General features: G+C 33.4%; 1 protein-coding gene across 7 annotated transcripts in view; it reads left to right on the forward strand.

Moving 5' to 3' along the window:
• Positions 1-17,353, forward strand: part of LOC126888322 (uncharacterized) — a 148,346-nt gene that overhangs the window by 91,534 nt on the left and 39,459 nt on the right. The window contains exon 5 of one of the 7 annotated variants that reach the window (XM_050656488.1): positions 4,252-4,424. The exons of the other annotated variants lie outside the window; for them this stretch is intronic. Coding sequence (XP_050512445.1) covers positions 4,252-4,364 — 113 coding nt within the window. The 3' untranslated portion in view covers positions 4,365-4,424. Of the gene's footprint in view, positions 1-4,251; positions 4,425-17,353 lie in introns of those variants that run through there. 7 annotated transcript variants of the gene reach the window in all.

The following is a 17,353-nucleotide window of genomic DNA, read 5'->3' on the forward strand; positions in this document are numbered from 1 at the left end:
CGACAAAATATTCAAAATTAGAGCCGCAATCTTGGAACGCGTTTGTTGCTACCTGTTGATCGCTACTGTAGCCTCTTAATATAAAATAAATTATTTTTGTCCGACAAAAAAGAGGAAGCGATCGTTGATGAGTCCGACACCAGCTAGATGTTACTCTAGCGCGGTACAGTTTTGTTATTACAAAACTCTTAATTTTCAATTAAAAATACTTATGATTAATTACAAAAGATTGTCGATCTCTTGTCCGACAAAACAACCTCGTTTCTTTAGTCCGACAATGTAAATATGCTAATTATGGCAGGTTTTGTTTTGCGATTACACAACTTCGGACACGAATCACAAGTGATAGATTAGAGAGTCCTTTATCCAAATATAGCACGTCGGTAGAGGGTCCTTTATCCAAATATAGCACGTCGGATAAAAAATAAAAATTGGGTGCCAAATAGCCGGTCCGATAAATTAATTTCAATTAATTAAGATTAAGATTCAAACGTGCGCCTATGGTTATTTGTGAAAAAAGTTTGCTTACTTGCTTGCTTGGTTTTGGCCTTGCTTTATGCAATTTGGCCAGCTCGATCAGGTTGGCGGTCACGACGTTGACTGGATCATGACCATGTCGGGCCCGCCGAATATGTCTACTTCTTGATTTTTTTAAGTAAATTGGCTATGGTGATAACTTTGACTAAATATTTACTAAGATGAAGGTTGTTTTCAATCCTAATAGCAAAATTAATAATATTGAAAATATTAAAAATATTACTAAAATATTTTTAAATTGAAAACTTATTGGTACACTTTCCTGGTGACAACCTCCAAGGCTTCTACAATTTGCAAGCACATGGATGCTGCAGTGAAGACAAAGGGAAGGAATTCAACACTATGCAATTCACAACCCCCGTCTGCAGCTTAGTAAAGTTCCAACGGAAAATGCACCTGGTTACTTTACGGAGTAATACGACTATAAAATAAAAATGTATACCATATTTATTCAGTTGCAATGCGAAGGCAAAACAATCTTACTTTTCAATTAGAATACGGAGCTCAGTCCAGTCCCCTGAATCGCGATTTTCGGCTCTTATTGGAGCCTCATCAGAGAGAACGTAGGCACTGTTCTCCATACCCCAATTGACCAGCACCGAGAGCTTTTCCCACCCATTGCAACTGAAGTGAAGGTACTAGGTGACTAGCGTCATCTGGCAGTTGAAAGATGAAGTTTGTTTTCAATCCTAATAACAAAATTAATAATATTGAAAATATTAAAAATATTACTAAAAGATTTTTAAATTGAAAACTTATTGGTACACTTTCCTGGTGACAACCTCCAAGGCTTCTACAATTTGCAAGCACATGGATGCTGCAGTGAAGACAAAGGGAAGGAATTCTACACTATGCAATTCACATCCCCCGTCTGCAGCTTGGTAAAGTTCCAACGGAAAATGCACCTGGTTACTCTACGGAGTAATACGACTATAATTTAAAAATTTATACCATTTTTTATTTATAAAAATGTATACCATAAATCGCGATTCAGGGGACTGGACTGAGCTCCGTATTCTAATTGAAAAGTAAGATTGTTTTGCCTTCGCATTGCAACTGAATAAAAATGGTATACATTTATAGTCGTATTACTCCGTAGAGTAACTAGGTGCATTTTTATTTTAAATATTTACTTTTTGTACAAGGTTAGTAAGCGAACATATGTGTGTTCGGCAATAACAAACACAACCTATTGGTAATAAGCATGAATTAGAAATAAGGCGTAGCTAGTTGAGCATTATAGTTTTATTCTGTTTTTGCTACTAAACTTCATAATTGCTTTGATTGATTCTTCATCTATGTTATGTAAAATTGAATATATTGTTATCGGGGTTGGAAGTCCTTTATTGGCGAAAAAATTATAGATATCCCAGTTTGGAATGGAGTTAATAGGGCATTCAAAAACTATTTGATTAAGATTTTCTATGGACCCACATTCGCAATAGGGATTGTCTGTCAGGTTCATTCTATGCAAGTTTTCTTTTGTTAGACAGTGCCCTGTCCGTAACCTAATAATTGTAGTGATGTGTCTTCGATCTATGAATGGAAGAATGGCAAACCATTTATTTTTAGGAAAGGTAGGTTGTATTTTTCGGTATTGATAGTCTTTGATTCTGGTTAGGTTGTTCCATTTATTTCTAAATTCATCATACACTTTAGAGTTGATGTCAATATATATGTATTGGACATCGAGAGGGATGGCCATTGGTATGTTCAAATTTCTTCCTATATTAGCTAGGGTGTCAGCTTCTTCGTTACCTGGGATATTTGAATGTCCTGGTATCCATGCTAATCTGATGTCAAAGCCATTTTCAGTTGCATGAACTATAAATCTTTTTGTTTGAATAGGCCAAAACTGATACATTTTTGACTGCACAACTGCTGATTTTCAATTGCGTTGCTTGAATCAGAAAAAATGATTATTCTGAATAAGTTTTTCCTAAGTGCTAATTTATGTTGCCTCATAGATTCCTATGACCTCCGCCTTAAATATGGAGAGGTGATTTGGTAACTTTAAGCAGTATTTGATGTTCATATCTGGTATACTGATTCTAAACCCTGTTGTAAGATCTTTCTTCGATGCATCAGTGAATATAAAGGTATGGGTTGCTTTATATTTTTCATTGTTTATAAAAAATTGTTCTTTGATCATGGGATCATTTTTTTAGATTCAATTGGACTGTCTTCACTATATTACACAGTGTATTATAAGGGACTTTATAACATGGGAAGTCAAAAAAGTTTACGTTTTTCAATTTTCTAATTTTTTACATCAACGTCTACTTTTTTGACAAATAACCATAGGCGGACGTTTGAATCATTATTAAGTTAATGCCAAACGACAATTTTATATGTATTTATTAGCCCGATCAAGTAAAATTACAATACATACATTTAAAACAAAATGTAATTCCGTATAGGTTGGAATAAATTTTTTATCAAACTTTAGGTCAAGACAAAAGATATTTTCAAGAAAGTATATGATTCATATGAGGGGATTATGGGAACCACACCATTGTCTGATATTACGCAACCATGAAAGCTTCTTTCGACCAATCCATCTCTTCCCCTCCACTTTTCCTTATATTGTAAGGCGAAGTAGATGGTATTTAGGTCCTCTAATTATATGGCCGAAGTATTCTGTTTTCTCCTCTTTATGATGTTTATGAGCAGACGTTCTGAATTCATCATTTTGAGAACATTTTCATTGAAAGTGTGCGAAACCCACGATATCTTTAGGATTCGTCGATAGCACCACAATTCGAATGCTTCTAATTTATTTAGCATTGTGGTTTTTAACGTCCATGTCTCACAACCATACAATAATATAGACCACACGTAACATTTTAGGACCTTAGGTAGTATGTGGAGCATTTTCTCGAGAAACATGGTCAAAAAGGTCAGTGATGTATCTTTCCCATTCTTTGCACTGTTGTTCGTGATCACAAATTTTTCCGTCTTCAATCGAATTCTTCAGTAGTTAGGTACTTATTTATCGTATGGCACTTGACACATTTACATAATATTTAAAACATAACACATAGGTTTACAAACAAACATCTAGCTTATTTACATAGTCCATCGACTCTGGAGTCGCCATTAGGAAATCCTCTGACCTGCCATGATATGATCTTATGGGACACTGTTCTGTAATGTGACAGATGGTGTGTGGTTGTCCGCAATCACAGAGCGGGGATGATCGTTTACCCCATTTGTGCATCATGTTACCACATCTTCCGTGTTGGGTTCTGATTCGGTTCACCATAGCCCATGTGTTGCGTGGTAACTCAAAACCTGGTGGTTTTTGTGTGATGCAGGGTAAGCTGGTACTTTGTTGTTCCATCATGCATATATTTTGTGTATGTGTGGGCTGTTAAGCCAGGCTGAAGAGCAGTATTCCGCGGTTGAGAAGACAAGGCCCAGGGCAGATGATCGCAAGGTAGAAGCCAATACTCCTCATGTTGTGCCGCACAGCTTCTGGATGATTTTACTTCTGGATTTAAGTTTTTCCGCTGTTTTTGTCAGATGTTCCTTGAAGGATAGGGTTTTGTCACGAGTCACCCCAAGGTACTTTGGTGTTTTATTGTAGGCGAGTGTGCTGTCAGTAGTTATCATGCATGTACACTAAGTTTGCTATTGAACTAATATCGCTGCCATATTCTAATTTTAATGGAAAACGAGTGATGGTTTATGTCGCAATGTGATAATTTTCAGATAATAATGACTCTGACTGGAGAATGTGTCCAGTAGCTATGACCGAAATATTTAGTGGGATCACATCGGCCATACTGGTATATATAGCCTTTAAAAAAATATTTCGCAAATAATATATTTCGAATTGTTTCTACTTATGTCCTACTTCTAATAAATTCTTATCTTCTGGTAAGTATAGTGAGTATAGTAAGATATGTGAGTAACTGCACCTGTTGAGTTTTCAAACAAAAGGAGCTAAATAGTCTAAATTTTAATGTAAAAAAATAAAATTATTTTTGTGTTTGTTTTTGTGTTGTGCTGTGATTTGTTTCTAGTGGACAATAGCGTTATGCATGCTAACCTAACCAATTTACTTCGCTTTGTGAATACAAGACGTATACCAAATATATTGCACCTAAATAGTTTATTAGTAAAATATTATTTTGTTTTGTTTGAATTTTATAAGCTGCTCATGTATCATATACTGTAGTTTTTTTAAGAACATCATATAAAATGTTTAAACACCAAAGATAATGAAGACTTACACTTTGCGAGAATAAAGTCTGGAGAAGTAAAAGTGATTCAAATTTACCGCGCTGTAATTCTTGTTTGTAATTAGCCTAATAAACCGGGAGATATTAACAGAAGTTCAACCATGATTTTCTAAGTCCTGCCCTTTGCAATACTGGAAGGTTGGAGAAGGTACTTGCAATTTGTGGAAAAATCCACGGGTTTCCTGTGACATTTTCCTGTGGAAATTAGATTTTCCATGAAAAAAAAATTGGGAGTTGTGATGAATTTTTAAGTCCTGCCATATCCATAGAATAACAGGATACTATCTATTTTATGAAGAAAATTTTTTGGGCAGGACGGTTGCAAAAGGACTAAGGGAGTATACAGATACACAAACATGTAATGAAAATAATGAAATTTTCATAATTTTCTAAGTCCTGCCAACTTAATAAATTAATCATATTTATTTCAAAATGACAAAAAAAATGTTGGCATGACGTCACCTAATGTTTAACTGCACTTGTTTCTTGGAAAATTCTGTATAAAATTTTCACTCTAGTTCCGTGATTTTCTAAGTCATAAAATAAATTTTGTTATAAAATAAATAATTTCAGTAGACATTATTCAAAATGGCAGGATGTTTAGTTACACCTTTTTACTATATATAGTTAAAAAATTTGTAAGAAAGTTACACGATTTTCTAAGTCATGCCATTTAGCACATATCTCAAGTAGGTTAATATAAATTATTTTCAAAGAGGCAGGATGGTTGTATAGTTATTTCGTATAAAAAAATTAAATTGTGTGTCTGTAAAATTATTTCAGGGTGTTATACAAACATATTCATATTACCACAATTTTCTGAGTCATGCCATGTCGAGTATGCTTAAAAAACACTAATCTAAAACCGTTTACAACTTGGCAGGATAACCGCAAACATGAATAATACAAAAAATTAATTTATATAATCCACAAGGAAAAGAAAAAGGTTTTCCTGTAGTTGGCTGTATACCATCAATCACAAAATTGGAAAGAAATCCTTTGTAAAAGGTATAAAAATTTTTTTTTATTAAAAATCCCTTAAAAGGGCTACATCACAACAAAACGTTTTCGATTTTTTTTTAAAATCATCATCAGTGTTCGATAAACTGGATGCTAGCTGAGCCACAAAAGAAAAATATTTGGGTAAAAACCCTTTACATAAAATATAGATGCCTTAAAAGTGCATACTTCAGTAAAAAGGCCTGTGATGGTCACATGGCAAACAGGATAATGCCCTAAGGTAAGGTATACAGGTTTCCCAACACGTGGGATCCAAATTGAGTTGATCACATTTCAATGACTTAATGGCAACTGATATTAATTTATATATCGTTATCGTAATTTCGATATCGTTATCGTAAAATATATCGTAATTTATATATCATTAAAACAATCGTATTCTATTAAATATTATTTTCCTGAATAATGTCTCGGAATTTTTACACACTTTTCAAATCTAATAGCAAACTGTAACATCTTTATTTTAAGTGATTAGATCATATTTTTATCTAAGTAAACGCAATAAAAGTAAATAAACAATTTTTACAATTTATTGGTTATAGTAGGGAATTTACCTACCCATTATATTATACAGGGTGTCCAGAAGCTCTCATAACAAACGAAAACCGGAGAATCCTCAGATAATTTTAAGAAAATTTAACTCAATTCACCTAGTTCAAAAATGCTTCCGTGGAAAACTAGAGCTCTTTAAAGATGGCGTCTTGTAATTCATCATCGTCATAATTCAACCCGGATCTATCCAATGCTGGATATAGGTCTCCCTCAGTCTTCTCCATGAATTTCTGTCCTGTGCTGTCTGCATCAAGTTTCTGTCGATCCGTTTGATATCATCAGACCATCTGGTTGGTGGACGACCTCTACATACTTCGATATGCTTCGTCTAGAAGAAGCATATATTATCGAAGTCTTTTAATTAGTTTCTTTAAAATAGCTGCAGAACGCTTTTATTTGGAAAAATGAAAACTGGTACACTTATTTATCTTCCAGAGGTCAATTGTCAAATGTCAATTATCAATTGTCAATTTTTAGTACCGGTCATAGGGGTCCGTTTTGGGTACGGAAACGGATATTTTATCGAATAACTTTTCTGTCTAACTTTTAAGCATTTCTGACACTGGATTATTAAATTCTGGGATAGTTTTGTACTAAAAGGTACTTTTGCTTTAACTCTAGAACTCTAGAAAAATCGATTTGAAAAATTTTTCGTTTTTTGATTTTTCGAGTTTAAAAGAATTTAGAAAAATTCTATTTACGAAAACGAAAACTGCTACGTTTATTTCTCTTCCAGAGATGAATCGATTTTATCAATTGTGAATTTCTAGTACTGGTCATAGGCATCCGTCTTGGGTAGATCAACGGATATTTTATCTCATAACTTATTGGTCTTTAAATTTTTAGACATTTTTAAGAGTAGGGTATTAAATTATGAGGTATTCTAGTACTAAAAGTTACTCTTGCTTTAAGTCGGCAAGTACACTGTTTTTTTTTTAATTTTTTTAAATTTTTTTTTTAAATTCAACAAACTAAAAATTTTAAAATGGATTTTTCCAGAAAACCGTGCATCCTACTGACTTAAAGCAGGAGTACCTTTTAGTACTAGAATACCTCACAATTTAATAATCTATTAATAGTGTCAAAAATACCTAAAAGGGAAAGACAAAAAATATTCCTATGACCGGTACTAGAGATTCACAATTGATGGAATCGATTTATCTCTGGAAGAAAAAAAGGCGGACCAGTTTTTGTCTTTCGAATTGGAAGCGTTCTGGAGATATACAAAACTAATTACAACGCGCCATCTGTAAAGAGCTTTAGCTCCCTTAGGCAGGCCGCACATTAAAGAAACATGAAACGTAAATCGTTTTATGGAAATAAAATACTGCTAAACAAATAGACGTCGGGCCATTTATGCGACTCTCCGAAAATAAAAATGTTTTATGAGCATGAATCACATTCGTTTCATTGCTAGGCGGACTTTAAGATTTGTTTAGCCGTGTTTTATTTTCATGAAACGTGTTTTACGTTTCATGTTTAATGTTTTATGTTTCATGTTTCGTTGGTGTGCCTTAGGGAAGATATCTGTTCTAATGTGACATTCTTGTTCAGAAACCCCAAAAACCACCTGAGTAATATGTTTGTATCAATTTACTGCCGAAATTAATATATAAATAAATATGGTATAGAAAATGCTTAACAAATAAAAAGGTACCATAAAATATCATTTTATTATAATACTAAAATACAGGGTGTCCCATTTGATTTAAGAAAATACTCATTCCGAGTTTCAACCAACCCCGTATACTAAAATTAAACATTTTGGTATCCTATTAATAACTGACAATAGTAGACTATATTAAAAATCGTTTAAACATAAATTAATAGAAGTTTGGATATCAAATCACTAACAATATGTATAGGGTGTGAATGTTCCTAATAAATTAACAAAAAAAAACGTAATTATATTTTAAACTACCTCGTATAATATTTCAAAACACTATATTTTATTAAAGAGAACATCGAGTAGAATCCAAAAATGTAAAAATATACAGGGTATTTACAAAAACATAAATTTGTGTCACCTTGTGAAAACGGGAAGCCCTGTATATTAGAAAATACTGTTAAATCATAGTCCTATCTGTGGCCCATGTTTTACCTAAATAACTTTTTTCGTATATCTTACGACAAACGAGTAATTGGACTTTGTCACATTAATGCCCCACCCTGTATACAAAATAACCATAAAAGCATCCTGCCTCTTTGTAAATAGACTTATATTAAGATTCTTGAAACATGTGCAAAATGGCATGACTCAGATAATCCTTGACTTTTCACGAATTTTCTTACAAATCTAGGACTCCTGCCGTCTTACAAGAACCGTTTAACCTTCCTAGTCCTGTCGCCAGGGGGGGTACAACGGCCTCGTTAATTCAGATGGACTTACTCAAGTTTTTTTTATGTATTTTGACCCGTAGAACACGAATTTTTTGGGTAACAGTTGATCCGGATGTCGATAAGATTGTTATAGACCAAGAACTTGAGGAATCAAATAACAGCGATTTTTGGCAAAACAAAACAATATTTTGTATTTTTTGGGCCATTTTAAGTAAAAAATATTTCTACAAGTTTTTTCGTAGGATGCACAGTTTTTGAGATAAACGCGGTTGAACTTTAAAAAAATCGAAAAATTGCAATTTTTGAACCCGAATAACTTTTGATTAAAAAATAAAATAGCAAGTCTGCTTACCGCATTTGAAAGTTTAAGTCAAATTATATCGGTTTTAATTATTTGCATTGGTAAAAATTTGTTTTTTTATTGTTTAACAAAGCTATAAACACGTAGGGTTTCCCGTGCTTTTACATGCGTTTTAACGCATGTAACGTAGAAATAGACTTGATTGCACTAGTACCTATTCTACCTACTCGTTCGATTTTAAATGAGAAATCATAGAAACATCACTCACGCACTAGTTGTTTGTAGCTTTGTTTAACAATAACACAATAAATTTTTAGCAATGCAAATAATCAAAACCGACATAATTTGACTTGAACTTTCAAAGGCGCTAAGCAGAATTGCTATTTTATTTTTTAATCAAAAGTTATTCGGGTTTAAAAATTGCAGTTTTTCGATTTTTTGAAAGTTCAACCGCGTTTATCTCGAAAACTGTGCATCCTACTAAAAAACTTGTAGAAATATTTTTTGCTTAAAATGACCCAAAAAATACAAAATATTGTTTTGTTTTGCCAAAAATCGCTGTTATTTGATTCCTCAAGTTCTTGGTCTATAACAATCTTATCGACATCCGGATCAACTGTTACCCAAAAAATTCGTGTTCTACGGGTCAAAATACATAAAAAAAACTTGGGTAAGTCCATCTGAATTAACGAGGCCGTTGTACCCCCCCTGGCGACAGGACTATCCTGCCGAGTACCGAAAAGGTATTGATTGTATTTGAGTGTTATAACTTTTTAAAGGCAGGACTAAGAAAATCACGGAATTAGGGTGAAAATTTTCCGCAGAATTTTCCAAGGGACAAGTATACTTAAACATTAGGAGACGTCATGCCAATATTTTTTTTGATCATTTTGAAATAAATATGTTTAGTTTATTTAGTTGGCAGGACCTAGAAAATCATGAAAATTTCATTATTTTCCTTACATGTTTGTATACATATATACTCCGTTACCCCGTTTGCAACCCTCCTGCCCAAAAAATTGTCTTCATAAAATCGATAGTATCCTATCTATCTACGGATATGGCAGGACTTAGAAATTCATCACAAAACCTTATTTTTATTTTTTGGGAAAATCTAATTTTTACAGGAAAATGTCACAGGAAATTTGTGGATGTTTCCACAGATTGTAAGTACATCGTCTACCCTTCCAGTATTGCAAAAGGCAGGACTTAGAAAATTGTGGCTGAACTTCTGTATATCTCCCGGTCTATAACCGCAGGCAAGTTTAATCCACTGTTATGAAATTTTGGCATTAATGACATTTTTGACAATTTTGACACTATTGGCATTTCATAGGTTAATTAAGTTATATCAGCGATTTTTGTGTTATTCCTTCGATTTTTAAACTTTTAGTCTGCTTTTATATAAAAACAGTTGTTGTTTTTCGAACTCTTTAGCGACGTATTAGTATAATATAATATTTATGGATTACCGTCGAATGCCTACATGATCAACCAAAAAAGATGTATTTGGTGACTTTTCTAGTAACATTCTTGAGTGTGAATCTGTCTTTTTAGTTTACTCCTCCTGGTTTAAAAACAAAACATAATAGAACTAGCAATCTAGTACTTTATTCAAACATAGTGCCGAGTACTCTAATCTAAACCTTCAAAAAGGTGAAATAAAAAATTTACCATTTAATATGAAGAGAAAATCTTCCACTACTATGTGCTGTCAATTAACGCCAATATCAAAAAGGCATACCACTCAATGCTTAGAACAAAACTATGGGAAGCAATGAGCGATATCGAAGATCAACAAAAGGTGTAAAAACACTCTGTGTACAATGATAACAATGTAGGCAATAGGCATAGGATTAAAATCAGAAACAATTCCCCACTTTAATCCAAATATTCCTAGAGAATACTCCAAACAACGGAAAAGGGTATACAAAGAATCACGTACTCAAATTCACCCATCATGGAGAAGCTGGCCTATGCAATATAGTAAGACGCTCGAAAGAACACCATCACCGTTGACAATGTCTACCGTCCGTCGTAGCACACCAAATGCCAAAAGAAATAATTTCAAACCACAGCTTTAAGTCCGGAAAATAATAATATAAAGGTTATTATAATAAATTATTTAGGTTACCGACTGCGACAGACTACATTCCATGCTATTAGCAGACCAATTAGTTGTTACTCAGTTCGTTAGTAAAAGTACGAAATTCATATACTTTTTTTGGGAATTTTTAAAATAAAAAGTACTATACTAATTGTTTTGAAAATTTGCATGAGCATTTATTATAAAAAGAAGTACATGTAAAACAATTTTGATAAAAAAAATATTGAAAAGTAAACGAATTATGCGCCATCTACTGACGCCGTGAAAATAAAAACATAGCTTCACTGCTGCAGTGATTGGGATTAATAGAGATCCTGAAACATAAAATTTCAAAGTTATTATTGAAATATAAGTTATTTTCTATACCATCAACTAGGGGTTTTTTGATCGGATAAAAAAATGTCAATTTGGCGGTTTTTGAAACTGAAAATGTTTTAGCTAATTTAAAAAAAAATTTTCAACACTTCGTCATTTTTTCAAATTGTAATATTTTTCAAAAATCCTATTTGATGGTATAGGAAATAACTTATGTTTCAATAATCACTTTGAAATTTTATGTTTCAGGATCTCTATTAGTCTCAATCACTGCAGAGTGGAGCCATGTTTTTATTTTCACGGTGCCAGTAGATGGCGCATAAATCGATTAATTTTTAATATTTTTTTATGAAAATTGTTTTACATGTACTTCTTTTTATAATAAATGCTCATGCAAATTTTCAAAACAATGGTACAGTACTTTTTATTTTAGAAATTCCCAAAAAAGTATATTGATTTCATACTTTTACATTAGGGATAGCCCCTAAATCAGGTGGTTTGTGAAACTGGCGATCCCGCAGAACGGTTGTACCTTGTAGGTTGGTTCGAGGAAGTCCAGAAGTTTCTCGGCGCTGTTACTAAAACCGGCTAGATGCAAGGACATTTGATAGATAGAGATGGACGAACATTCCAGAAGGAACCTATTTGTATATATGTATAAGCGGGAAATATTTTGTTTGTAGTTTGACATATGCTAATTTTTTGTTTGAGAATATTTGGATGTGCTGTAACTGGTATGGCTTTCGAGGCTTGTTTTATGTTTTATGTTACCTTTGACATTAATTTTTGGTATAATCAATATTTTTATTTAGGTAATAAGCAACAATGAAAAAACAGTTGTTTATTTATTTTTTTTTTATTATTAGGTAAGATGCCTAACACACCTTGGGGTGGCGATTGGGCTATGCTGGTCTATTACGCAATCGAATTTAAAGCGGACTGTATGGAAATAATAACAAAAAAATTCTTACCTTATTTTAACTGGTAGGTCGAGAAGTCTTCAGTTATTAGTAAGGTGAAGGAAGGAGGGAGAAAGGGTTAATTTATTTTTTACTATAACTGAAACCGGCGTTTTTTGGCGACACTTGATAACTACAGGAAACGACTTAACAATTCAATTTGTTCTTACTTACTGACGACCACGACTAGTTAGTACTAACGAAAGGTAATTAAAGAGAAAACAAAAAATTTAGTACAATATCTGGGCAAGAAAATAGGCCAGGTACTTCGAATGAAATAAATTTAATGAGGCCAAAACATCCTGCCCCCCCGAGTTTATTTTTAAAATAAACGAAAAATCAACGAAAACTAATTTAATTTTAATATGCTAAGTCTGCACATGAACCCATCACCCTAAACTAAAATTTTAACTATCAAATAAAATAAAAAAATCCTCTCCAGTTTATTGACTGGGTAGAGGACACAGTTTAACGACTGGGCGCATGTAACTACCGTGCTTGGTTCGCACTTTTACGATTCGAACAATCCCATCTTTTCCAGGATACAAAGTCTCTATGACTGCCAGAGGCCACTGTAAAGGTGGGATAGTTTCATTTTTTATTATAACTACCATTCCCTCTTTGGGAGGGTTCGAGTTAGTGTTCCATTTTAAACGAGACTGCATAGAAGACAAATATTCTGAATGCCATCTTTTCCAATAATGTTGAACAATGCAATCTAATAATTTATATCTTTTCAAAGTACTCATATTTTTATCAAGATCAATATCCATCGAGGGTAATGACACTAAAGGTTCTGTACATAAAAAATGCGATGGAGTCAGCGCGACTGGATTTTCAGGGTCGTTACTTTGAACACAAAGAGGACGCGAATTCAAAAGACACTCGATTTGTGTCAGAACAGTTAAAAATTCTTCGTAAGTAAGGATTTGATTCCCCACAACTCTATTTAAATGAAGTTTTACACTTTTTATATTGCTTTCCCAAATACCACCGAAGTGACTGCCATAAGGTACGTTCATTTTCCAAGAAATTTTGGTATTATTAAGTTCCTGTTGGAATGCATCTTTATAAGTTTTTGAAGTAGTTAATTGATATATTTCATCGAGGACTCTCTTGGCACCCACAAAATTTGTGCCATTATCTGAATATAAAACCTTACAATTTCCACGACGAGATAAAAATCTTTTGAAAGTGGCTAAGAAACAATCTGTAGAGAGCGAGGAGGCTAATTCAAGATGTATGGCTTTCGTACTTAGACAAACAAACAAACATACGTAAGCCTTTTGAGTTTTTACGCCACGATATTTTCCTATAGTAATGGAAAACGCACCAGTATAATCTACACCAGTGTGTAAAAAGGCTTTTGCCTGATTGACTCTTACGGCGGGTAAGTCAGCCATCATAGGATAGGTAGGTTTAGGATTAAGACGAAAACAACGATTACATCTCCAAATTCTATTTCTGATGGCCTGACGACTAGATAGTATCCAATAATTTGTTCTCAGAAGATTTTGCAACAAATACGCTCCAGCATGTAAATGCAATTTATGGAAATAATCTATTAACAAAATGGTTAAAGGATCGGCTTTGGGCAACAAAATCGGATGTTTTTGTTCAAAACTACATTGGGAGTTGGACAAACGTCCACCTACTCTAATTATTCCATTTTCAATAAATGGATTCAAACGACGTATGGAAGATTTTACAACGAGATTTTGAGAAAGGGCTTTATATTCTTCAGAAAAATGCTTTTGCTGGACAGCTCGAATTAATTCAATTTCTGCAATTTTTAAATCAAATAGAGATATCCGTTTATTTAAAGACAATTTTCTAAGAAATCTCAATACGTATACTGTGGAATTTAAAAGTTTCGACCAACTGGAAAAATATTCAATAAGAGTATACAGCGGAGAAATTACACGAGTGACATTACCAAAGAAGGTTTGTGATCTATATTCAGAATCACAAATCATAATTTCCTGTCCGTTGACAGACTGAATAGGCCAATATTCTGGCTCCAACAGTAACCAATTTGGACCAGTAAACCATGTGGAGTGGTTGACTAACGAAGAAGGAAACAAACCTCGAGAGGCGCAATCAACAACATTTTCCTTTCCAGGAACAAAAAACCAATACTCTGACGGAACCATCTTATGAATTGTAACAACTCTATTTTGAACAAATATTTTGAGATTTTTCTCTGAGGACTTTATCCAATTTAATACAATCATGGAATCACTTAAGGCAAAAATTTTATCAATATTATGTCTAGGAGAATAAGTTTCAATAGCATGTGAAAGAAGCTTTGAGAGAAGAAGCGCTCCACAAAGCTCTAATCGAGGAAGAGTTATTTTAGACATTGGAGATACTTTAGATTGAGAGTACAGTAAAGTAACTTTAACTTGACCTGTACAATTAACAACCCTGGAATAAACAATGGCTGCGTATCCAGCAGCACTTGCGTCTGAAAATCCTACAAAAGACAACGACGAATTAGGTGTAACTGCTATATGGCGTGGAATTTGTATTTTGTATAGGACATGAAATTCATTTTGAAACTTTTCCCATGCTATTTCGATTTCTTTTGGTACGGTACTATCCCAATCTACCTTTAGAGTCCAAAGTTTCTTTATCCAAATTTTAAGCAAGAGGGTTATAGGAGATAGGAATCCCAAGGGATCAAACATACGAGCAACAAGTGAGAGCATGTTTCTTTTTGTACAACGGGTCGATGAGGGTATTTCTAACCCAAAACTAAAATTGTCACATTTTTCTTCCCATTGCAATCCTAACACTTTGGAGACTGACTTATCAAATTGTTTGGTTTTGACCAATTGAAGGGGTTCGGGGATTGTCGATAGTAGATCGTTCGAGTTCGACATCCATTTGGTTAATTTAAAACCACCTTTTTGAAACAAATTCACTAACTGAGTGTGTGTAACTATAGCTTCAGAAACATTTGGAAAACTGCTAATAAAATCGTCTACATACATATCTCTTAAAATTGGGATGATAGCATCAGGAAAACTTTTAGATTCGTCATTACATAATTGTTTTATTACCCTGAGACTAAGATATGGTGAGGCTTTTACTCCAAAAGTTAAAGTATTTAATTGGAAAATAGAAATAGGATCATTGGTATCAAATCTCCACAAAACTCTTTGAAACGAACAATGAGATTCAACCACTTTAACCTGCCTATACATTTGTTTCAAATCAGCGACAATTGCGATTGGAAAAAGACGAAAATTCAACAATATTGTGGTAGGATTATTTTGTAATTTTGGACCTTTATAAAGAATTTCATTTAATGACGGTCCTTTACTAGTTTTCATAGAGGCATCAAAGACTATTCTACAAGGAGTGGAAGGGCTATCTGATTTAAAAACACAATGATGGGGAATATAATACGACAACGAATCAATGGTTTGAATGGGAACTAAACTCATGTGCTTTTGGTCTAAATAGTCTTGAAAGATATCACAGTAAAGTTTTCTAAGTTCTGGGTTTGGTGCTAGGCGATTTTCTAAGGACAACAATCTATTTTTAGCAAGAACAAAAGAATCACCCAGTACATTAGGATCATTTTGGAACGGCAATGAAACTGTGTATCTACCATCTGCATCTCTACATACATTTTCTAAAAATAAATTTTCACAAATTTCATCTTCTGATGAACTATTAGTAACAGTGGGCAAATCCTCTAATTCATACATTCTTTCGACCAAGGAATCTAAATTCAACAAAGGGTTACAGACGAAAGACAAATATGTGTGGATTTTTTCAAAATTTGGTGCAGCTGAGCCCATGACTACATAACCTAAACTAGTCTCAATAGCTGATAGAGAATCTTCGCATGACACTCTATTACAACCAATGATATTTGAAAAGACAGATAAGCCTAAAATACCATCTATCTTGCCAGGAAAAAAGAAATTCGGGTCAGCTAATTTCAAGTGTTCTATACTGTTAATACAGTCTTTGTCAACTGGTTGATCTGGCAACTTATTAGAGATTGTGTCTATAAGCAACACTTCTATAGGATATTGTATTTTTTTATCAAAATGGGAAAAGATAACAATGTTGGTTTTACCTACTATCGGGGTGGTTGATCCTCCTATACCAGAAACTGTCAAATTTAATTTCGAATAACTTAGGCCTAATTTTCGGGAACAATCAAAAGTAAGAAAATTAGCAGAAGAACCACTATCTAACAAAAATCTAACCTTGTGAGCACTACCCCATTTATCAACAACTTTAACCATTATTGTCCCAAACAGACTAACAGAACTCGATTCTGATTCATTTGGGATATTTTTAGAATGGCGGACATGTAAACTAGAAGGATTATCAGAAGAACCAGAGGTAGGCTCAGTACTAGTGGAGGGAAATGGAACATTCTCATTAGGCCGAGTAGTATTTGGCTTATGCAACTTGGAATGGTGCCTAGCTTTGCACACAACACAAGAAAATTTTGACGGACAATTGGATACTCGATGCTTTGAAGAAAAACAATTTAAACATAAATTATTTTCCTTCACTAATTTAAATCTGGATTCAAATGGTAGCCCTAAAAAGTGCTTACAGTCTTTAATTAAATGTGGGCCTTTTTTACAAACAACACAATCTATGGAGGAATACGTATTCTGTTCTTGCAAATGAAACGATTTGTTCGGTTTTTGAAACGAAAAATTATTTTTGGAATTCCTTGATCTATCATTTTTAATAAGAGATTTACTACGTTGGCGTAAAAATTTCAATAAATCATCATAAGCGGGTAAATCATTATTATTTCTTATTAAATCAAATGAATCTATGGTATCTTGTGGTAATTTTAACATAGCTAAATAAGTTAAAATATGATCATCTAAATTATCGAGATTTAATCGTTTTAGTGCAGAAACATTAGTATCAAACTTTTCCAAAAATATTTCCAAATATGATGGATTATTAGATTGCAAACCGCGAAAAT

This window comes from Diabrotica virgifera, chromosome 1 (genome assembly GCF_917563875.1).
Source record: "Diabrotica virgifera virgifera chromosome 1, PGI_DIABVI_V3a".
NCBI lineage: Eukaryota > Metazoa > Arthropoda > Insecta > Coleoptera > Chrysomelidae > Diabrotica > Diabrotica virgifera.